Here is a 25,121-nt window from a genome sequence, read left to right on the forward strand (position 1 = left end):
TAGATACAAATAATTTTTTTTATGTTTATAGAAAAATAACACCAGGCGTGGTAGCTCATGCCTGTAATCCCAACACTTTGGGAGACTGAGGCGGGAGAATTGCTTGAGCCCAGGAGTTTGAGACCACCCTGGGCAACATACCAAAACCCCGTCTCTACTAAAAAAAAAAAAAAAAAAAATAACAGTGAAAATAAATAAATAACAGATTTCTGGAAAAGGGGGAATTTTATATCTTAAAAAAGAATGGAAGGGCTGGGCATTGTGGCTCACACCTGTAATTCCAACACTTTGGGAGGCCAAGGCAGGCAGGTCACTTGAGGTAAGGAGTTCAAGACCAGCCTGGCCAACATGGTGAAACCCTGTCTCTACTAAAAATGGAAAAATTAGCCAGGCATGGTAGCATGGGCCTGTAATCCCAGCTACTCAGGAGGCTGAGGCAGGAGAATCACCTGAACCCAGGAAGCGGAGGTTTCAGTGAGCTGAGATCTTGCCACTGTACTCCAGCCTGGGCAACAGAGCAAGACACTGTCTCAAAAAAGAAAGAATGGAAGAACTCTCAAAGGAAAATTCAAATGCATGTAACTGAAACTGAAAACTTAAACACATCCAAATAAATGATCAAAAACAGATCTCCCACATAAAACAACTGGGAAACCTTGATTTAGAGAATGTTACTTTGGTTGGGATGATTGTGTGTGTATGGGTATGTGAAATGCATTCCAAAATGGACACCATATTTTGGTCCTGGAAGGGAATGTTTGTTTTACATGACAAAAGTGAACCCACAAAATTCATCCAGCTGTCATTGGTCATCTGGACTTTTTATTTCTGGCAAAGTAATGTTTGAGGCTGTGGCAATACTCAGGGCTTCTGTTGTTCTTGATAAACTCAATAGTCAAAGGAAACAATGCCTCTCTTTTTTTCTTTTTCTTTATGTGAACCCACAAATTAGCTTGAATTATTCAAAAATAATTTACTTCTGTTTAGGTCACTTCCTACCACTTTCCTTTCTTACAGGAATTTATGAGACATATACTAACACATATACAAATTCTCTTAGTATTGTGCTTCCTTTCTGTACCTGTGCTTTAAATAAAGAGTGAAAAAGGTAAATAATAGTATACAATTAAAATGAAAACACATTTTGCAAATCTGCAACTTAGAGCTGGCAGCCTTTTCCTTGCTATTACGAAAAAATATCACAACCCCCTTCACCATTGTTAACTTCATACTTTGTTAACATCTATTTATCTAGTTTCTGTGGTCTTTGATTTCGTACTGCCTCCTGCCTGCTTTTTTGGCTGGTTCACTGCTAATTAACACCTCTCTCACAGAGTAGGCAGGAGAAATCAAAGGCCCTAAATTTCAAACTGACCCTGTTTGCTTTTTGTTAGCTTCTCTAATGAAAAGTTTCATGGGGCTGATTGGAATCTTGGTATTAAACAGTTTGGGGGGTGATCTAAGGACTTTATTATCGATGCTTTTCCTATTTTCTGTAATTGAAGTTGGCTGTATTGTTATTGGAGAAACAGACAAAATGGAAGCCTATACCACATTGGTATTAGGGAACTTAGATTTGCATCTTTACTGGGCCACTTAGCGACGTGGCTGGTCTTCCTCTACCACGTATCCTATCCATCTGCAATGGTGCAGTTGGATGGGTTGCTTCCCCAGCCCCTGATGTCTCTGCGTCCTGTGGTTGCCTCCCTCGAAGGTCATGAAACGAGTGCGTACCGAGCAGATTCAGATGGCAGTGTCCTGCTACCTCAAACGCCGGCAGTATGTGGACTCAGATGGTCCCCTGAAACAAGGACTGCGGCTGTCACAGACTGCTGAAGAGATGGCGGCCAATCTCACGGGTAATGATGGGGGCTTGTCTGGTGGGGTGAGCCTGGAACAGGAGAACCCACGTCAGTATCCATGTGGAAATACTTCCTTTCTTCTCAAGATAGTGCCAGAGAGCAGACCAAAAACCTCAGTGAGCTACATTAAGTGAATGATGTTGGCCTCAGAGACCCTGTCAGTCATTCAGAGCCATGCTCACATGTCACTTCTAATAACCTCTGTGGTTCCCCTGGCTAAAGTCATTTCCTTCCTCAGAACTCAGTTACTTTATCTGTACCTGATGATATGTGCAACTTTTTCCTTCTGTAAACAATTAACCTTCAAGACCCTTAGGGCCAGGATCTCCCTCTGTCCCCTTCTTGTACAGATTCCCTCTCTTACAGCATGGAGCCTCACATGTGGAAGTCAGATTCGTTGAGTGAATTAGTACTTCAGGATCCGTGGTTGGAATATTAGTATTGTAGACACACTCCTGAGGTTTTTAAAATTTGTTTTCGTTTTTGTTTTGAAATCAGATTCTATTTTAGAAAAACTTGAGGTGACTTCATCTGGACTGACAAGTACAGTCATCTCTCAGTATCCATAAAGGACTGGTTCCAGGACCCTTCCATGGATACCAAAGTCCACAAACACTCACGTCCCTGATAATACGTGGTATATTTGGCCTAGTAGGTTACATCTACACACATCCTTCTATAGTCTTTCAATCATCTCTAGATTACTTATAATACCTAATACAATACCTACATATTACCTCGTTCACGTGGATTCATCATAATATTTAGCACCTGGTAAATTCAAAATTTGCTTCTTGGGACTGAATTTTTTTTCCTTAAATATTTTCAGTCTGCAGTCATTTAAATCCATGGATGTGAAACCCATAGATGCAGAGGGCCAACTGTAATTGTTAGCTATTTTGTGAGTTTATGTTTTTATGTAATATATCTTTTTTTTTTTTTTTTTTTTTTTTTTTTGAGACAGGGTCTCACTCTATCACCCAGACCGGAGTGCAGTGGTACAGTCACAGCTCACTGCAGCCTCAACCTCCCAGGCTCAAGTGATCCTTCCATCTTAGCCTCCCAGATAGCTTGGACCACAGGCATGCATAACCACCTAGCTAATTTTTTGTTCTTGTTATTCTTGTTAGAGATGGGGTCTCACCATGTTGCCCTGGCTGGTCACAATCTCCTGGCCTCAAGTGATCCTCCCACCTTGGCCTCTGAAAGTGCTGGCATTATAGGTGTGAGCCACTGCACCCAGCATAAAATGACTTTCTTTTACTCAACTTATTTACTAGAGATTCTGAAAAAAAATTTTGCTGGGATGCTTTAGGATTATTATAAACTACTTTAGTGACTGTGTGTGGAGGTGGAGTTAGCAATGATTTCTGCAGCTCAGCCCCGATTCCCTTTCTTATATGCTCAGACTACATCCTTCTCTCTTCTTTGTTCTTGGACTTCCTGTGCTCTTCCAAATATCTGTCACCACCTGTTCCATTTCTTAATGGTTTCATCCTCCATCCTAGTAAGAGCAGTTGCCTCAGCTCCCTCTTTTCGTAGACCTTCGAAGTCAAGGACCCAAGGTTCATTGACATTGCTATAGGAAGAGAGTGCTAGGACAGTAACAACCTGAGGATGTTCCAAAGGGAGTGGTTCCTGACTCCCTCTGAAACACGAACAGAAGCCCAGTCAGCAGTCTGCATTCACATATTTCAGGGTCAGACCCACCCATTCTTCCTTTCCTTCAAACGCCTGAGAGATACCCTTGATCAAAACAGGGCCAGATGATGGCCTTGGTATAGAATACTAAGTGCCTTATTGTTCAAATAGGGGAGTTCATTTACAAGGCCCCTGTCCCACTGTAGAGTAATTCATTCTGAACTTGCTATCTAGCCGTTTAAAAAATCTCCTGCTGCCCTGCATCCTTTGGAACCAGAGAGCAGTAATTTTTTGTTGTTGTTGATAGAAAGTAGGAATGAACATTGTTAAACAGTCTTCCAGAACTTTGCTCATCTAAGTTGTCTCAGTTTTGATAGGATAGATTATTAGGAGACAGTGTTGTTGCTGGAAAACCGCCAGGAAAAGTGAAAAACATGAAATATGATTATCAGAAGATTCTGTCCTGGATTTTTCCATCAATCAGGTAATCAGAAGAATCTGTCTTTATTCAGCAGACATTTAGTGAACCTCTGCTTATAGGCCAAGTGCTGAAAAGTTCTAGAGATAGCTACGATTTGACCCTAGCTCTAAGAAGCTAAGTGTTCTAGTTGAGAACTGAGGCAGGTAAATCAGTGATTATAGACGAGTATCAGGTAGTAAGTTCTGTGAAGGAGGAGGTTCAGTGGTAGCAGAAAAGATGATCATCCAAATTAGGCTGGTAAACCAAGAAAGCCTCCCCAAAAGGTCTTGTGGTTCCTGACATATAGTTGGGGGTCAGTAAATAGTCAAGGAGCAAGCTGAGTTTCAAAGGAACCATGAGACATTTACCAGGGAACAAATTGGAGGAGGGTATCCAAGTTTTCAAATGTGGATTTTAGAAAAATAAGTCCAGTGGCAGTACTGATATGGCCCAGCCCAGATTAGAATCAGGGAAAGTAGTTAGAAGGTGCAGTTCAGTGAGAAGTGAGGACAGCCTCAGTTGAGGAAGTGCTCATGAGAGTGGAGAGGAGAGGATACATTTTAGGAATCCATAGGTTGTAGTGATAGAATAACTAAAGGTGGGGGCAAGAAGAAGGAGAAGGAGGAGTCCTGCCCTTGCATGTGGGCTTGCAGCAGGTCCTCCGTTTCTGGCTATTTCTGCCTTCTCATGGCATAGGTTGACTTTTCTCTCACCTGTGTTTTCCTTTCTGTGTGTTTCCTGTTACGGCTCCCTCAGTCCTGCTGTGTTCATCGTCATTTCTCCATCCATATTCCATTGTCCAAAATGCATTAATGTTTCATTCAGGACACCGTTAAAGGTGGCTTCTCTTGGTTTTTAGTCACCATCTTTCCCCAGTGTTCCCCACTCCTCCTGTAAACAGGAGGAGAATGGTTTCTGTTTTTTGTTTTAAGAAAGCATAAACTCACAGATTGGAGATCTGTGAGTGTGTGTTTACATACTGAATATTGAGACTTCAGCCCTGTTTCCCCCATGCCAATTCATCTGCCAGAATGCTGCAGCCAGCACACATGCTCCAGGAAGGCAAGTAAATGATCCTTCGCTGCTGAGTCCAACTTGCCCAAGAAGAAAGACCAAAACAGTGATGTTAGGGCATTGCTCACCCTGGTCACCCTGGAGGATGAGCCTCACCACCCCAAGTTTCCATCAATGCTGGAGTGCCTCACTGTCAGTCAGGGGCCATTGGACCCTCGAAGATACATCTCATAAGAAGGGCAGATGGAAAGAAACAGAAGAAAACTTCAAAAATACCTTGTTTCTAATACTTAAGATTCAAAAATCATATCCTGTTGGGAAAAAAATGTTGAGAATGAAAAAAGTTGTCCGTTAGATACATGATAGTAAGAAATAAAAGATCATTAGGTATTATAAGTAATCTAGGGGGAAATAATCAGTAAAAGGGTTGAAAGGTGAGGAAGGCTTTCAGAAAGTGAGCAAAAAAGACAAGAAATGGAATAATGGGAGAAAAAAATTAAAGGATTCGTTCACGGGATCCAACCTTGAAATTGTAGGAGTCTCAGAAGATAGGAAGGAATTATCAAAATGATTCAAGAAAATTTCTCAGAACTAGAAGACATGAATTTCTAGATTGAAAGGGCCTGCTAAGTGCCCAGCACAATGGTTGACAGTGGACCCACACCGAGGCACCTGTGAAATGTCAGAACATAGGTTCAAACGTTTCCTGATGAATCTTTCATGAGTTTATGCACCTGTCCACTCTCTTTCACCTTGTCATGTGCTTTATGCCTTTCCTTCCTTGGCCCTCATTTTACTGGGCTTCAGGAGGGCGAGGAGAGAAACAAGTGTCATCAGTCTGTCATATGTAACCAGGACCCAGCATACTTTGGAAACCTGCTGAAATGTCAGTTGCTGTGCATGCACACACAGCACCCTCCTCCACCCATCCTGCCACATACTGGATTAATAATCATCTCTCTGTTTCCTGCCCTGCCTTGTGTATCTTCTCCTCTTTAGTGCAATCAGAATCTGGTTGTGCCAACATAGTGTCTGCAGCCCCTTGCCAGGCAGAACCCCAGCAATATGAAGTACAGTTTGGACGACTGCGGAATTTTCTCACTGGTAAGTACACAGCTCTAGAACCTTTTCTTATTAAGAAACAGAATAGGCCAGGTGTTTGAGACCAGCCTGGCTGACGTAGTGAAACCTCGTCTCTACTAAACATACAAAAAATTAGCCAGGCCTGGTGGCAGGCACCTGTAATCCCAGCTACTCTGTAGGCTGAGGCAGGAGAATCGCTTGAACCTGGGAGGTGGAGGTTGCAAAGAGCCAAGGTCACACGACTGCATTCCAGCCCTGACAACAGTGCGAACTCTGTCTAAAAAAAAAAAAAAAAGAAAGAAAGAAACAGAGTAATACAGACCAACACAGGACACACTGCTTATGAGTTAGCTCTGCTCCACAAGGAGCAGTAAAAAGAAAAACAAAAAAATAGAGTATTGTAAATTTCCCTCAGAACCAACTATCTTCCACGATTGGTGTTAGGTATTAGGGATTCAAAGGTACTTTTAGCACAGTTCTTGCATTCAAACTTATGGTCTATTGGAAATCCTGAAAGAGTTCAATCATGAGGTTTAAGTTTACAAGGGCAGAGCTCTGGGTGTTTTATTCATGGCTTTCGACACAGTGACTTGTGACTTGTATTGAATAAGCAAAAGCTGTCAGCTATGCAGAGAAACATCCTTAAATACAGCACATTTGAAATGTACATTATATCGCTACTAATAACATAGTACATTTCACAATGGTCTTTGCCCCTTATTTCCAAAAGTGCAAGTAAATAGTCCTTATGAATAAACAGGCAAAAATACTAGAAGTAGTCATTTAGACCAGTTTCTGAGTGGGCAGAATGACCACTTGAGATAAGAATAAAAAAGGTACTAGGCCGGGCGCGGTGGCTCACGCCTGTAATCCCAGCACTTTGGGAGGCCGAGGCAGGTGGATCTCCTGAGGTCAGGAGTTCAAGATCAGCCTGGCCAGCATGGTGAAACCCTGTCTCTATTTAAAAAAAAAAGAAAATTAAAAAAAAATTAAAAAGGTACTGAATCATCTGTTAGGAAGAAAACCATTAAGAGCCCAGAAGATAAGTGGGAAAGGGATGTGAATATAAAAATTTATACCAGGATAACTCACTTTAGCAATCAACTGAGTGTATTAATACTTCACTGCAAAAATCATTGCAATTCCTTAATAATAAAATTATGCCAATGAGCTTATTTTATTATATAACTATGCCTCAGTGATTTTAAAAAAATGTATGTAATGTCATTAGGGTCATCTAAGTGTCACTCATAATGGAAATAAGTCATGTCCATGACAAGAGCCATCTCACTGTCATGAGTCAGAATATATCACTATTATAATTATACATTTGGTGATTTACTTTTTTTTTTTTTTTTTTGAGACGGAGTTTCACTCATGTTACCCAGGCTGGAGTGCAATGGCGCGATCTCGGCTCACTGCAACCTCCGCCTCCTGGGTTCAGGCAATTCTCCTGCCTTAGCCTCCTGAGTAGCTGGGATTACAGGCACGCACCACCGTGCCCAGCTAATTTTTTGTATTTTTGGTAGAGACAGGGTTTCACCAAGTTGACTTGGATGGTCTCGATCTCTTGACCTCGTGATCCACCTGCCTCGGCCTCCCAAAGTGCTGGGATTACAGGCTTGAGCCACCGCGCCCGGCCCGGTGATTTACTTTTTTGTCTGTTTTCCTCATTAGACTATATGCTCCGTGAAGGCAGGGACCAGATCAATATATCTTATGACACTATCTACCCTGGCATGTAGTCAGCACTTAACATAAATATAGGCTGAATGAATGAAGGAGACAGGCCCAAAGAAGCCAGATAATTTCCTTCTTTTTCTTTTTTTGAGACAGGGTCTTGCTTTGTTGCCCAAGCAGGAGTGCAGTACAATGATCATGGCTCACTGCAGTCTCGACCTTCTGGCATCAAGCGATCCACCCATCTCAGCCTCCTGAGTAGCTGGGACCACAAGCATGCACCATCACACCTGGCTAATTTGTTTTTATTTTTTTGTAGAGACAGGGTCTCACTATATTTTACAGACTGGTTTCAAACTCCAGGCCTCAAGCAGTCCTCCCATCTTGGCCTCCCAAAGTGCTGGGATTATAGGCACAAGCCACCACACCCAGCCAAGACATTTCTTTCTCTACCAGCTTCCCCACCCCTAGTGTGGTGAAGTAAATCTGCCATGGAGAGATAAATATCATATTTTTTTAACTGATTAAAATAACTTTCTAAAAACTGAGTTAGAGTTACTTAAAGCCTCAGAAACCAATGCCAATGATAAAAAATATCTTTACGTTTTTATCTCTGAATGAAAAAAACCCTTCTTATTATAAATTCAGTTTTTCTTTTTTTATCCTTAGAAATTGAGCACTGCACTGGAATATTTAATGTTTATATGATATGCAGAATTAATGGAACTTCCTTCTTTTTAGTTTAAACATAATAGACTCAATTTACGAAAGCTTTAATCTTCATGATTTTTCATTTTTGTAACTATTAAACAGACTCTTCTCTACAATTCTATCAACAACCATGAAACTGATAAGATAAACACCCTAGAGGGTTTTACTTTGTAACCTTTATTTCCTGTAATATTTTGACCATTTTCCTCAACTGTAGACTGTAGTAAATATAGAGTCTTTCCTTCAAAATACTAACCATTATGGGGGTCAAACAAAACTAGGATAACTCTTAAGTGTGTGTAAGGCCAGGTATATTATTTTGGTTTATATACTGATTATACTCATCTTTACTGTTAAAAATTATTAGCACAAGATTGTTTGGTCAGAACTTTATATTTCAAAAGATTATAATCTATCAACCATTTCCTTTAAGTTCTTGTTTTGTTTCAGAACTGAGAAAGTTGTCTGTTATTTTGTCTCTAATTTAATTCTTTGATCTTTTGGTTTAAAAGATCATTATTTAAAGGTGGTTAATATATGTTGATCACTTTGGGCTGCTTCTCCTGGAACAATTTTCTCTAACCTCAGGTCTCTGAAGAGCAGTCAACCAAATCAAATGAACAGTTATTTCCTGAGCACCAAGATAAAGTATAAGATATACTCATTGATCTATTTTGGAAGCAGTCCTAACATAAATAGATTATAGGTAAAAGTTTTTAAATAAAATTTGAATATCATAGAAGCACTTTCACAGACCAGTATGAGATCAGTTGCTGAATTATATACATATAGGAATTGCATTCAAGTCAGCACTCAAAAGATGGGTTGAGTTTCAGTAGATTGGAAGAGGAGGAGGAAGAGGAGTGATTTGGTTAGGAAATAACATAAGAAAAAAGGCAGGCTTAACAACTGTACAGAAACAACTAAGGCTTTGTTAAGAAAGGGGCTTTCAGACTGGAGATCAATGAATATTAGTTTGAAAGCAGTTTGTAAAATTATTGGTAAGAGGAATGGCAGGGAGACTGACCTGTTAATTAAAGTGCACAGCAATCTTGAGAAATGAAGTGAGGAAGGACCAGAATTTGATGGCATTGTGGAAATGGAAGGCAGGGGCCTTATTTCATAGTTAAATTACCAAGGTGGAATCTCCAAGGCTCAGGAGTAAAGGAGGAATGGCTCCTGACAATGGTTCAGGCTTTGAGACTGGAGTGGAGATTAAGGTTTATTGAACAGAATTAAGTGAGAAGAGTTTATATTTTTTAACTTATCATGGCAGTGGCATCCTACTGCATAGCTTGCAGTGGGAACTTTGAGGCTAGGATTTAGGAGAAAAAGACTTGTGATAAAGAACATGCAGCATCAGCTACATGAAGATGCTTATTAAAGTTGTTGTTTTTTTTTTTTTTTTTTTGAGGAGTTTCACTCATGTTACCCAGGCTGGAGTGCAATGGCGCGATCTCAGCTCACTGCAACCTCCGCCTCCTGGGTTCAGGCAATTCTCCTGCCTCAACCTCCTGAGTAGCTGGGATTACAGGCATGCACCACCATGCCCAGCTAATGTTTTTGTATTTTTAGTAGAGACGGGGTTTCACCATGTTGACCAGGATGGTCTCGATCTCTTGACCTCGTGATCCACCCGCCTCAGCCTCCCAAAGTGCTGGGATTACAGGCTTGAGCCACCGCGCCCGGCAATTAAAGTTTTAAGAAATGATAAAATCTCAAAGGAAGATACTAGGGAAGGATTTATAAGAGTATCTAAACCTGTTTCCACCTGAATCTATTTTTCCTCCATAGGTTGTCCATAGATGAGAGATTCTGTCAGCTCACCTATTGCTATAGGCCCTTTTGTTCAGGAGGTGTAGTGGGAAGAGCACAGACTTAAAGTGAAATGCGCATTTGAGGAATAACAGGAGGAAGAGAAACTAAAAAGGGAATGATGTTAAAAGCAGGACCAAGTAGTGTGAGATTTCAGAATAAAGGACAGAGAAATACTAGTCGATAGATAGGATCTATCTGAAGAGAATTAGAGGAGAATGAGGACTGACAGGATTAGTTTTGTTTAATTTAGTATCCTTTTTACTACCAATTTCCATGAACTCCATGAAAAACTCCCATTTTTTTCTCATTTACTACCAGTAGAGTTCAGCACCAGGTAGGCATTCGTTACATTTCAGTGGGTAGATAGAAGGAAGAAAAAGTGTACTTTCAAAGGATATGTTTGTTGCTTTTGCAGCTAGAAAAAATATATATTTTAAGTAAGTACACTTTCAGTAAAATATAGAGTGCGTTATGATTGCAAGGAACAAAATTAAAAATGGGAGTTAGAATTCTGAATCTCACCTTCTTCCAAATTGATCAATTGTTTTGTTTTATACCCAGCACACTATTCTCTTCAGACAAGAGAGAGCAGTTAAGCAATTTTGAAACTATGAGCTGAAGCAACAGTGAATTTCAGTAAGTTTTAAAGCAGTACATCACTATTTGTTGATAGCTAGATTTTTTTCTAAACTTACTCAATTAAAACACCTCTCATTTTAGAAAACAAGCCTGAAATTACATTTCTAAGGCATTGAAAACAATCCTTCATCCCAATAAAATACATCCCAATAAAATACAAAAGAAAAAGAAATACTGAAATCTAGTCACGGTTCTCCAAAGAAACAGAGCCAAGAGCCAATAAGATGAATATATAGACGTTTACTTTAAGGAATTGTCTCATGCAGTTGTGGAGGCGTGGCACGTCCAAAATCAGGGCGGGCCAGCAGGCTGGAGACCCAGGAAAGAGTTAGTGTTGCAGTTCAAATCCAAAGGCTCTCTGCTGGCAGAACGCTTTCTTCCCAGGGGAAGATAAGTCTTTTTCTATTAAAGCCTAAACTGATTGATGGATTGATTGGATGAGGCCCACCCAGTTTATGGAAGGTAATCTGCTTTTACTCAAAGTCTACTGACTTAAACCTGTTAATCTCATCCAAAAGCAAAAACAAAATCCCTCACAGAAACATTTAAAATATCTAGGTACCCTGTCCACCCCCTCCCCCCACACCTGCAATTTGACATGTAAAAGTAACCATCATAAGTCCACCCCTTGTTAATTTGGCACCTGTATGCATCTCCTTATTCCATACTTAATCTCCAAATAAAGAGAATAACAAGTTCATACTCCACCTAACCTGATAGCATTATCCTGTGTACAACCAAAAAACACAGTAACCTTTTCCCTGGAGGAAAATGCAAAGTCCTTGGATGATGTTTACTCCTCTCTGTGAGACTCCATAATTTAGATACTGTGAGGTAAAATTAATAATACTTAAATACTATGATATGAAGTCTGGCTGGGCATGGTGGCTCACACCCTTAATCCCAGCACTTTGGGAGGCTTAGGTGGGCAGATCATTTTGAGGTCAGGAGCTCAAGACCAACCTGGCCACCGTGGTGAACCTCATCTCTACTTAAAAAAAAAACAAAAAAAGAATATGTATACACACACACTAGCTGGACGTGGTGTTACACACCTGTAATCCTAGCTACTCAGGAGGCTGAGGCAGGGGAATCACTTGAACCCAGGAGGCAGAGGATGCAGTGAACCAAGATCCCACCACTGCACTCCAGCCTGGGCAATGGAGCAAGACTCCATCTCAAAAAAATAAAGCCAATAATCCAATGTTATATGATAAGGGGACAAGAAAGGAAAGAAAGATACTTGCTTAATATATGTCTATATATAGATATGCATACCCAAACATTCATAACAAAATAAGAAATATAACAATTAGAGTTCTCGTTTCTGTAGCTGGTCACATGGTAGTTGCTGTACTCATGGCTGCCTTCTTCCACTACCCATTCTGTATTCCCTTTGCGCTCAACTAGCAAGCTGATCATGGTTCTTTACCTAGTGGGGTGACCCAAACCTTCATTCTTCAGGGGTGTGGGCCATTCGTAGTCCTGTATGGAGTGTTGTCATTTTCATCGACTGTAATCATGGGGCAGGGTACAGAGATGTCCTAAGGGATCTTCTTAAGCCAGACATACTTACCCCCATCGTCTAGTAGTTCCAGTTCCTCTTGGTCAGGATCAGTCACCCCAGCCAACACCGTAATTCTCTTCTTTGCCTGTTGATTCAAAGGTGTGAGAAGCCCAAAGTGACTGTGTGGCTATCTTAACTTCCAGTTTAGTGGAATTATTGTAATTTTTCATCTTCTAAATAATGTATTTGAGTAAGGATACATTTATTCTGAAATGCATATTATGAATATTATACAGAATGATTTACCTTGTGATAAAGTGAAATAGGGTATTAAGCAGAGATAGTATGCAGATATCTTTTACCATCAAATTATGGAGCAAGATTCTCTGATGCAGTGTTCCTCAGTCTTAAACCCTATGTTAATAATGCCTTTTCACAAAAAAAGAGGTTCCAGAACATAAGTGCTGACTTTAAACATTTTTGTTTTAATTTATTTAAATATGTACAAACATTATACTAGATATAAAACATTTATGCTTATTATATTTCTTTATGAAACCCGGACTTAGTATGGATAAGGGACAAGCAAAACCCAAAAGCAGTAAAGTTGAAAATAACACTGAGTGAATGTAATGGATGGATTTTGCCAGAACTAACTTGCTACTGCAAACAGGCATCTGGATAGCACTGGCGACTATGATGCGGGCTGGGCTCAGCTCAACTGGGGGGCTTCTGCCCTGCAGTTGGCCCTGCTCTCTCCCCACTGTGTGTGAATCACGTCGAAACCTTTGCTCTCTCACAGCATGCCTTGAGCACTTATTTAGGTGTCAAATATACCTCTGTTCTTTTATCATTAGCCCATGAATTCAAGCTGTACACCTTTTAAATAACATTCTCTTACAGTTTCATGGTGCTAAAGTCTCAAATTAGTAAGTAGTTTAGTCTTAATGACATAAACGTTTATTTGTAAATTATCACTGCAAAAGAGAATTTTAACTTGTGAACCAACAAAATCAGAATGAATGCACTGATGAGACAATTGTGGATGAAGGCTGTCATGTTAACATAGGACACGCCAGCCTGTGTAGCCAGGTATATTAATGAACCCACTAAAATAAGTACTTTGATTTTACTTCAGATGATGGATGCCAAACGTAATCACAAAACACAAATTCTAGAGCACTAAAATCACTTGTCAATACTTACTTGTTAACCAGACATCCAGATAATTCTGAATATATTTGTGTTAATTATTTTTTACATTATCAAGTTAAAAAAAATTGTGAAGAATGCAGTCATCCGAGAATATGTCTAAGTGCCCTCAGATATCTGAGGTCCTCAATTTGAAGAAACGCTAATGTATTGGGGAAAAAATACTAAACCTTGAATACCTGGGTATAAGCCACTATATTGTTGTGAACTCTGGCAAGCCACTTAATCACTCCGGGTATTAAGTTCCTGGGTTATGCCCAGCTTCAAGGCCTGATTTGCTAGACTTCTGAGTTCATGCTCTTCTTTATTCAATCAAAAGGCCTTTGAAATTCCAGAATCCTGTGTTGGGCTTATAGTTCAATCAGTAATTTTAAAAAATGGGGTCCTGGCAAGAAAGTGTTATGTGCTGGTGGGTCTCTCAGGAGGAATCACATTATTCTGTAAGATTATGCTGATTATAAAGGCCTCATTTTCTTTCATTATAGATTCTGATTCCCAGCATAGCCACGAAGTGATGCCTCTCCTCTATCCTCTCTTTGTCTACCTCCATCTCAACCTCGTCCAGAACAGTCCGAAGAGCACAGTGGAAAGTTTTTATAGTCGCTTCCATGGAATGTTTCTGCAGAACGCTAGCCAGAAGGATGTCATTGAGCAGCTACAGACCACTCAAACCATCCAGGACATCCTGTCTAACTTCAAGCTTCGAGCATTCCTAGATAACAAGTACGTGGTCCGTCTCCAAGAAGACAGCTACAACTACCTTATCCGCTACCTCCAAAGTGACAACAATACTGCCCTGTGCAAAGTCCTCACCTTACATATTCATCTTGACGTGCAGCCTGCCAAGAGAACAGATTACCAGCTGTATGCCAGTGGCAGCTCCTCCCGCAGTGAGAACAACGGCTTGGAGCCCCCTGACATGCCCAGCCCTATTCTACAGAACGAGGCTGCCCTGGAGGTCTTACAGGAGAGCATTAAGCGCGTCAAAGATGGGCCTCCCTCCCTCACTACCATCTGCTTCTATGCCTTCTATAACACAGAGCAGCTGTTGAACACTGCAGAAATCTCCCCTGATAGCAAACTACTTGCCGCTGGGTTTGACAACTCCTGTATAAAACTTTGGAGTTTACGATCCAAGAAGTTAAAATCAGAGCCCCATCAAGTAGACGTGTCCCGCATCCATTTGGCTTGTGATATTCTGGAGGAGGAGGTATGAATACCATTTTATTCTTCTCTGCACCTGCTTTCCTAATTTGCTTAGAATGTCCTTACCAAACACGATATATGTTGAAATGGACTTGCTAGTTTTCGTCATCTTATAGCTAAAGCCAGACTAATGCCATGTAACCTGCAGCCATTGAATTCCTGCACATGCCTAACCTAAGACATAAAAACAATTTTTAGCAACATTAACATTATTAGTGAATGGTCAGTATTTATATTATATGAAATGTGGATAACAACACTAAGCCTAATGAAAGACCTTTAGCTAATATTGTCTTTAGCTGAGATTTGCAGTAAATATGCACTACGAGTGTGCACATTTGCTCTGGTATAAATAATCAGAAGTAGGATTACTAAGCCGAAGGGCCTGCATTGTAAACTGTAATGAATCTCACTTTCCCCACAGAAGGCTGTGCCATTTCAGTCTCAGCGGCAGTAGTGAGAACACTGGCGTCCCTGCACCCTCGCTGCACTGGATGGTATTAGCTTTCTGAGGCTAGTGCATATCCTGTGGCTTGATGTACCCCAGGGTGTTCCCAGACCCCACTTTGAGAAGTAACACAGGAAGTAGAGTTGCCAACTCCCCCCGTCAGTCAGTTTTCAGTCTGGTTTGGTTTGTAACCATTTAGGACAGTCACTGAAAAGGGCAGGCACAGATTGGGTTTCAGGTCACCAAAAATCACTACCTTAGAAAAAAATGTGGGCCAAGGAAGACAGAAATTAAACTTCACAGAGTTAACTTGTCTTCAGAGTGTTCCTGCTGTAGGCCAAAATATTTTTGTCTTACCACCACTGTAATTCAGGTAGCTCTGCCTCACGTTACTTTGGATGGAAAATTCTTTACACAGTGTTGAAAAATTAAGAAGCAAAAAAAAAATCACTCTAACTAAATTACAGTTAATGATAAGGATATCAAAAATATTTGGTGCCCTAAATTAAGCCGTTGTTTTCCTATTCTTGTTTTCTGAGTCCGCTTCCAGTTAGGATAGCCTTTGAATTTTTTATTCTTGCAACTGAGACAGTATAATTGAAGGATTTCCTTATGATGAGTAAAGAGTCTAGATTCCCATGTAGAAGCTTTAATTTCTAGAATTTTATAGTATTCTCCAAAATATTTTTTATTACATTTGTATTTGAATTTTCAAACTTCTCTTTTCTTTGGAGACAGTTCTCTTTTTGGGAGTTCTTCTGATAAAACTGAGGAATACTGCCTGCATTTGCTCTTAATTTTCTGTAAATACAAAAAAAAATGTATTTATACGACCTTATTAGCTTTGATGATACAGAGTTTGGAGATTATTCTGGATATTAAAAATTAATATTAAGGAAGATAGCATTATGACATCTTAGTAGACCAAAATAAAACATTTTAAGACTCTGGCCACTACTGAAAACTAGCTCTGTGACTTGTCCTATGTCTATTTCTGGATATCAGAAGTGTATCTGAAGACTCAGAAGTGAGGAACAGCATGAGGAATTCCAGGAATTGAAAGAAATTAAGTATGGCTGGATTTAGGAGAGGGACTAAGACAGGAAGTGATGCAGTGACACTGTCTTATGTGAGCAATTATGGCATCCAAACTAGGGTAGTGGCAGTGCAAAAGAAGATGTGGACTAAGAAGAGCTCAGTTATTAGATGACTATAGGGGAGAGGGAGAGAAAGCACCAAGGGTGACATTTGTGTCTCAGGCTTAAATAGTTGGATGTCCATCAAGAAGAGAGCAAAAGCCGTCATCAGAATGGTGGTTTTGTTTAAGCATTTCTGGCTTTCCATCGTTCATACTGAAAGTACTGTAGATGCTAGCTAGCCTCTGCCTTTTTTTAAAAAATAAACTTTTTTAAACTTAGGAACTAAAGCTGAGATTCTCCTATTCTGTTGTTGAGGGGCTTCCTGCCTGGGATTTCTGCATACCTGCCCATTTTGTCACAGCAATTTGGGAAGTTTTCTTTTTAGTTTCTGACAATGAGCATTTCGGGGGAAAGCCAGGCATAAATTAGTTACAATAGTTGGTGTTTAATGTTTCTCCAGTGAAAATTTGGACTTTTCTTTTTCCTTGTAGAATGCATAATTTAAAATGAGACTATTATTTTGAAATGAAATATAGAATATTTAAAAAAATAAAAGACTCTAATGCAGGAGCCACAGACTCACATACCTATAGAAGCCAAGCAGGTAAAAGCAAATGGTGAAGCTACAGAGATTAATGAGATGATAGGAAGTACAAAATCACTATGTAAGTCAAATTAAAAAGCCAGCTTGCACTCTCTGCTTTAATCTTTTTGAAGCAATAACTATTACATAAATCAGTGAATACAACATTTCAACAGTATTTGAAATGGTGTTCACACCCAGCAATTCCACTTCTAGACATATATCCATGAGAATTGAAAACATATGTGCACATAGGCACTTTTACATGAATATTCATAGAAGCATTATTGACAATAGCCAAAAAGTGGAAACCGTCCAAATGTCCATCAAGATGAATGAATGAATAAAATGTAGTGTATGCATGCAGTGGAATATTATTTGGCCATAAAAAGAAATTAAGCACTGATTCAGGCTGTAACATGGATGAACTTGAAAACTTTATGCTACATGAAAGAAGCTAGTCATAAAAGGTCACATACTGTTATTCCTTTTATAGGAAATATCCAGATAGGCACGTCCATAGAGACAGACAGGAGAGGAGTGGTTGCCAGGGGCTGGGCAAGGAGAATGAGAGTGACCGCTAATGGGTGTGGCATTTCCTTGTGAGGTAATGAAAATGCTCTATATTAGATAGTGGTGATGATTGCACAACTCTGTAAATGTACTAAAAAGTCATTGAATTGTACACTTTTAAAGAATTAATTACATAGCATGTAATTATATCTCAGTTTAAGAAAAAAACAAAAACAGTAACCAAAATCTTCTATGTGAGCATAAAATTTTCTGTGTTAATTATGCCAAATAAAACTGAATTCACAGCAGTGTCCGGTAGCTTCTGTTGTCGCCCACTCAGAGATCATCTAGGTTAACCTTTGGAAAGGTGTTAAGTGGCATAGCAGTCCCTTGCTTTTCACCTCGGCATGAGCAGCCCTCCTCCTGTTTCAGACACTGAAGTGAAGAGTGACACCTTCATTCTCCATCTTTCGTTCTTCTGTACGAAATGGAGATAGAAATGATATCCAACTTTTACCCCTGTTGATTGATACCTATGTATTTTTAATATTTGAGCAACGTGGCAAAACCACAGAGATACCAAACCAAGGATTTGCTCCTTTCTTTTCAGCTATGTGTATGCAGCTACCCTCGTCACTACCAGCACCCTCCCTCTTAACTCAATAAAACAGCTGTGTGCAATTTCATTTATATGTCTGGTGGTTTCCCCCCCAATCTGGTCTTCCTTAGGTTTGAAGAGTAAAGAAGACAGTATTAGCAATACTCAATTCTGTAAACGATGTATAAAATTTTCATTTGGATTAAGGCTATCCAATAGGAATATAATGTGAACCATAAAGTAATTTAAATTTTTCTAGCAGCTGCATCTAAAAAGGTTAAAAAATTGTTAAAATTAATTTTAATGATGTGTTTCATTCAAACTAATCTGAACAAATTATCATTTCAGCTACTAAGCAATATAAAAAATTATTCATGAAATCTGTTACATACATTTCTTTCGGTCCTAATTTTTAGAAATCTGATGTGTATTTCACACAAATAGCACATGTCGATTCATGCTAGCCAGTATCTAACTTTTCTGTTCTAGTTCGGGCTGCTGTCATCTCTCACATAGATAGCAGTGATTCACTTGCTTCCAAGTCTAACCCAAATAGTCTAACTTCACAAGTCCAGCCAAATTGAATGTCTTCCTGTTCCACTAACAGCTAATTAGAGAATAGACGGAGGCTAAATTTCAGACCCCAAGAAAGGACCCCTGGTCTGAGGGAAACATGAGTGTGAGCTCTGAGGTACTTGGAGCCTCCCAGTCCAGTCTAGGAGCAGAGAGCTGTAAGAAATCTGAGGTTTTAGGGCCCCCATAGTCCAGAGCAGGGGCAGCAAACTACAGCACAAAGGTGCACGAGATAATACTTGCTTACTCTTTAAATTTCTATTTCATTTATGTTTCATAATATACATAATAAGATTTATTATTACATGAATATGCTTTACAAATTAAACATTTCTATTTGGGATGGATACCCAATTACTGTGGGGTATTCAGGCTGAAATGCAGGGTATGGTATTATCCTGTTGGCAGGAGAGAGAAGAGAGAACCCATGGGGCTAGGCCCTCGTGAATCAGCTGCTTGACTGCGCTGAGGCCCATGTGGGACTGGTTGAGCCACACAGAGAATGTGGCTGGGTTATTTTAAGCTGTGGTCCTGGCAGAGGGCTGACAGTGATAGCCAGCAGGAACGTTCTGGTTTCTCCATTCCTTGCTCTACAGAGTCAGCCAGGCACGTTTCCACCCGCCCGGGACAATCATCAAGATCCCTGGGGAGTGCCAGCTGCACTCCCAGGTCATGCACCTCTCTGTCTGCAACTGTGATACCTTCACCACTGAGGAGGTAAAGGCCACTTCCATAGCTTCCTGTTCCAAATGAAGAACATTTATACCTCAGAGATAGTAACATGTCCTTTCACAGTTAACTTTCAGAGGATCTTTGTTTAATTCATCTGGTGTCATTTTTGTTCCCATAGTCCTTATATAAACTTTCTGGTATAAAGCAGTGAGTCATTCTTGAAATTTTAAAGTGTTGCTGTAACTTCTTTGGAAAGGAAAATTATTAATATTCTTGGCAGCCCTCAGTAGAACCTTAAGCTCCCAAATACTTATGTATTTTTAAAGTTGAGTGTTTGGAATGGCCATTTTGAATATTCATCAACATAAGTGTTTATTATCTCTCAACTCTTCCTTAAATATGTACACATTGGAAGCATTCATTTTATTTTGAATTTAGTCATTTTCAAGTGCCCTTTTCTTATACAAGAACATAAGACTGCTGCAGTGAACCAACAAAGCTGACTGGTTCAGGAATCTTCATCATGCTCCTTTATTCTAGTGTTTAATTGAAACTCATTTTAATTGATGAATTCCAGAACAGAGACAGCTATAGTTTCGAGGAGTTTATCTGTGAGGGAATAAAGGGAAATGAATTTTGAAAACAGATGGTATACTTGTGGGGAGGGGACCGGGAAAGGGGACTCTTTGAGTATCATTAGTTTGCTGTCTTTTTCTGTCCTCACACACAGGAAATTATTTCAAAGAATCACATGAATCACTTGGCTTTGCTTAAAGCACTTCTGAATCCATGCCTTGTTTTGTTACTTTGGGGGAAATGTTTTTTGAGATCCTCCAGAAAGTCACTTAAAAACTTCATTCTTATTTATTTTGAGACACCAAGCAGTTTGTGCGTTTGTAGCTGGTCACCAGGCAGGGGGATGATGTGATTTACTAATAACTGTACCTTTCTACCTTACTATTAATTCTTTTTTTTTTTTTTTTTTTTTTTTTTGGCAACGGAGTTTCGGTCTTGTTACCCAGGCTGGAGTGCAATGGCGCGATCTTGGCTCACCGCAACCTCCGCCTCCTGGGTTCAGGCAATTCTCCTGCCTCAGCCTCCCGAGTAGCCGGGATTACAGGCACGCGCCACCATGCCCAGCTAATTTTTTGCATTTTTAGTAGAGACGGGGTTTCACCATGTTGACCAGGATGGTCTCGATCTCCTGACCTCGTGATCCACCCACCTCGGCCTCCCAAAGTGCTGGGATTACAGGCGTGAGCCACCGCGCCCGGCCACTATTAATTCTTAAACATCCAGGTTTTATTTTGGCTAAGCTCCTCTGATAATTCTGGGTTTTGTTTGTTTGTGTTTGTTTTTGTTTCGGGTTTTTTTGTTTTTGTTTTTGTTTTTGTTTTTGACACAGGGTCTCCGTCTGTCCCCCAGACTGAAGTGCAGTGATGCCATCACAGTTCACTGCAGCCTCAACTTCCCAGGTTCAAGTGACCCTCCTACCTTAGCCTCCCAAGTGTCTGGGACCACAGGCATGCGCCACCATACCCAGCTGATTTTTTCAATTTTTTTAATAAAGAGTCTCCCTATGTTGCCCGGGCTGGTCTCCAACTCCTGGGCTCCAGTGATTCTCCTGCTTTGGCCTCCCAGAGTGTTGGGATTACAGGGTGAGCCACCATACCTGAACCAGTAGTTGTGTGTCCATCTTGAAATGATACCACATCTGCCTTTATGTGTTGCTGCCTCCATCATTAACCCCCACCGTGGGAGCAAGGAACATGTCAGGACTTGACAAAAATATTGTTGTCAGTTAAATGAAGTAAAAACAGAGAAGTATGGCTTATAAAGCAGCTAAAACGGATGGATGAAGGGAATGCCTATAGAACAGAAGAATCTGAGAGCCTCACACAAACTGAAAAGTAACTTTTCAAATGGCTTTCATCGGCATTAACCATATAAGCTATCCTCAACCGAAGGGTAAGGTCCACAGTCATTACTCTGTAATGGCCTTGCATTTCTGTATCTTTTAATCTGCTATAGTCTGAACTGCACGGTGAATTTAAGGAGAGCAATTTGTAAGTTGTAAGAGACTTTATATTCAGTTATGAGTTATCTTCCTGGGGTAGTGTTTAAGGGCAAAGCCACTGTCATTTGCTACTTCCCTAGCAGTCTCCGTTTTCTACTTTTTTTCTCCTGGATTTGTTTTCCTTGTCAGATCACTGAACATTTTTTTTCTTGTTTCTTTTCCCACCCCACCCTGATGTTCCCAGGATGATGAGGATGATAATGCAGGCACAGAGATGAAGATACTGCGGGGACACTGCGGACCAGTGTACAGCACGAGGTTCCTCGCAGACAGCTCAGGGTTGCTCTCTTGTTCTGAAGACATGTCCATCAGATACTGGGATCTGGGGAGTTTCACCAACACTGTGTTGTACCAAGGACATGCCTATCCCGTGTGGGATCTGGACATCAGTCCATATAGCCTGTACTTCGCCAGCGGGTCCCACGACCGCACCGCCAGGCTGTGGTCATTTGATCGGACGTACCCACTGAGGATATATGCAGGACACCTGGCAGATGTGGACTGTGTCAAATTCCACCCTAATTCAAACTACTTAGCTACGGGCTCAACCGACAAGACCGTCCGGCTGTGGAGCGCTCAGCAGGGGAACTCGGTGAGGCTTTTCACAGGCCACCGTGGCCCCGTGCTTTCTCTCGCCTTTTCTCCCAACGGTAAGTACTTGGCGTCTGCTGGCGAGGACCAGCGGTTGAAGCTGTGGGACTTGGCCTCTGGGACCCTTTATAAAGAGCTGAGAGGCCACACAGACAATATCACCAGCCTCACCTTCAGTCCAGACAGCGGCTTGATTGCCTCTGCCTCCATGGACAACTCGGTGCGCGTCTGGGACATCAGGAATACTTACTGCAGTGCACCTGCCGACGGCTCCTCCAGTGAGCTCGTGGGCGTGTACACCGGGCAGATGAGCAACGTCCTGAGTGTGCAGTTCATGGCCTGTAACCTTCTTCTGGTGACTGGAATTACACAAGAAAATCAGGAACATTAATTTTTTATCTTTGGAACGGACTGGGGTAGCGGTGGAAAGCCTCCAGTTGCAGTCCTTCGATGAGCTGAGATTGAATCACTGACTGACTGTGAAAGAACCTCCTTCTCCCCTCTTTCCTGGGCCCTCATTCCGGGCAGGTCCCCTTTCACTCAGCACCCCACTATCGCAGGCCAGGGTTGGGGAGGGGGACAGAAGCCAGGCAATGATGAGTGATCAAGAATTAGGATGCCCTGGAGGTCACTCACAAGTTCTCACGGAGACCCTGCTGTGACCTCACACATGCGAGCACCTTCCTGTCTCTGTCTCCTTTTCCCCATCTGACCGGGGCTGGGTTTGGTTAGAGGGCGGCTGCAGAGCACCCTCAGGAGAAGTGGCACCACAGGGGTCACGCGTGGTCCAGCCCTTGGGTGGGAGGAAAGGCTTTGTTGGCGGAGGGATATGGGTCGGGAACAAGGAAAGGGGAGGGGACAATCCTGGCAAATAGTCTTTCCTTTTCCGTAATTACAGAGAACCAGGATTTTTTTAATTATTGTTATTATAATTATAATTATTATTATTATTGAGAAGAGGAAACCTAGCACTGGCAGAGGGAAACTTCTCTGCTTTTATCTTTCAGGTTTGACTCCTGGCACTGGCTTTGATACTTGGAATTTTGAGGTTCAGGGAATTCAGAGAATTTGGTAGCACAGTGTACTGGGAGAAAGGGAAATTTCGGGTGACAGATTGATGACCCTGGTTGACATGTTTCTGGAAGTGGGTGGGTGGGTTTGACTGAGAACATTTTGGGCTCCTGCAGTGATGGTGGGAAAGAAAAATTCTTTCCATGGCTGCACTTCTCTTAATAATTCTCTCCCCTCAAAAGAAAGATTATGACAAAAGAATAATTTGAAGTAATAAGTAACAAGATAGAATTAGAAAACTGTTGAATTTTCGAATGACCATTCAGAAGTGTGGCTTTTTCCACGTCGTTTCCTCCTGCAATGAACTGCTCCCATGTCCTGCACTGCAATACCAGTCTAATGAACACTTTGTGAAACGTAAGTATGTGCACACGCATATCAAACTATGCTCTGAGGATAAAGCAAGTTCTAATTTGTGGAAAAAGGATTAAATATTTCTGTTTTCTGAAAAGAGTTATTTTGTATTTTGTTTTCTATTAAAATGTATTTAGTTTCAAAAAAAAAAAAAAAAGTGTTGGCATCTCATTTCAACTCAGAGGACAGGCAGGTGACTATTCTGTCCTGGGATGGTGTGCCTCTCACCTCTCATCAGGGCAATAACGTGTTGGTTACCTAGGCCACACTATCCCCAACGAAGGTACATTTTTGCCTGTTCTTTGGTTCTGTTTAGCTTACTTTGAATCATGAATCCCCTTAGTATTCACTTGGATTATTGATGGCATTTAATGCTGTTTGTACATCCAAGATTGATAGTTGCTGACTGGAGGCAACATATATTTCACCATCGAGAGTCATTTGATGAGATCCTACTTCCCACTTCCTTTGAAACCCCACTATAAAATCTCCAAGGGGCACAAGAGCTGGGCTGTTTAATAAACTCAAACTATGAGATTCCAGATAAAGCAATTCCAGATAAAGGATTCATTCAAAGTAAAGTGAATCTCAAAACAATTTTCTTGGCCAGGTGCAGTGGCTCACGCCTGTAATCCCAGCACTTTGGGAGGCCAAGGCGGGCAGATCACCCAAGGTCAGGAGTTTGAGACCAGCCTGACCAGCATGGCGAAACCTTGTCTCTACTAAAAACACAAAAATTAGTTGGGCATGGTGGGAGGCACCTGTGGTGGCTGAGGCAAGGAGAATCACTTGAACCCAGGAGGCGGAGGTTGCAGTAAGCTGAGATCGTGCCACTGCGCTCCAGCCTGGGCAACAGAGCAAGACTCAGTCTCAAAAAAAGAAAAAAATAACATAATTCTCTCACAGGGACACCAAGAATTATTAGGAAATTAAGTAGGAAGACTAGACTTCTATGCCAGTTTTTTTTTTTTACTTGAGCCTACAATGCTGATTAATCAAAAATGTTTCTTATTTATAAAATCCATATATTTGAGACACTGGAAGAAGGGACCTTTGGTAGTAGCCTGATGGCATCGCCTTCCATGTGTTCTGCAAGTAAACCCTGGCGTTCAAATGTGTTCTGATCTGTTATAAGCAAACTCTCCGGTGAGATGCTGCGGTATATTACCAGAAACAACAAAATCTCTTAAGTTGGATTGAATTATTCTCTGAAGTGAAAGTATATTACTGACTGGATGATTTGGAAAGGTTTTTTGTGTGTTTGTGGGTTAGTGCAGAATCTCCATTAAACACACACTGTATGAGATGAGTCTTCACCAGTCATGTCCATACCTTATAATTTGACTTCAAGTTCTTAATGAGCATAATTGGCTTTGCGTTTTTTTTGAAAGAACTAATTTTAATGTGAGATAATTTGACTTTATAGACTGCCCATCAGAATTCTCCCAAGTTCTTAAAATTATTAAGAGGGGTGTATGCTTGTGTCTGTGTCCACTCGAGTGCTTGAGAGTGCAGTCACACTCTAGAGATCTCACTCTTCTAAGGGAAAGCCTGCACAATTGCACCATTTTGTAGACAACATACTTAATGCGTAGAAATGCTCTGTGAATCGTCTCAATACGGCTTGGAATAGTCACTTGTCTCGAATATGCTCCACAGATTCAGTATC

At 40.9% G+C, this 25,121-nt stretch overlaps 1 protein-coding gene across 4 annotated transcripts in view; it reads left to right on the forward strand.

Annotated features, from left to right (window-relative positions):
• Nucleotides 1-23,591, forward strand: part of TAF5L (TATA-box binding protein associated factor 5 like) — a 33,205-nt gene extending 9,614 nt beyond the window's left edge. For 2 of the 4 annotated variants that reach the window (XM_032242369.1, XM_032242370.1), the window contains exons 2-5: nucleotides 1,715-1,859; nucleotides 5,977-6,081; nucleotides 14,113-14,837; nucleotides 21,621-23,591. In XM_032242369.1, coding sequence (XP_032098260.1) covers nucleotides 1,718-1,859; nucleotides 5,977-6,081; nucleotides 14,113-14,837; nucleotides 21,621-22,418 — 1,770 coding nt within the window. In that variant the 5' untranslated portion in view covers nucleotides 1,715-1,717 and the 3' untranslated portion in view covers nucleotides 22,419-23,591. Of the gene's footprint in view, nucleotides 1-1,714; nucleotides 1,860-5,976; nucleotides 6,082-10,830; nucleotides 10,906-14,112; nucleotides 14,844-21,620 lie in introns of those variants that run through there. The other 2 variants (XM_032242371.1, XM_032242372.1) reach the window with 2 other exon arrangements.
• The last annotated feature ends 1,530 nt before the right edge of the window (nucleotides 23,592-25,121 follow it).

The sequence above is a fragment of the Sapajus apella genome, unplaced genomic scaffold (genome assembly GCF_009761245.1).
Source record: "Sapajus apella isolate SASKATOON/1434 unplaced genomic scaffold, GSC_monkey_1.0 scaffold49, whole genome shotgun sequence".
In the NCBI taxonomy this organism is placed as follows: domain Eukaryota; kingdom Metazoa; phylum Chordata; class Mammalia; order Primates; family Cebidae; genus Sapajus; species Sapajus apella.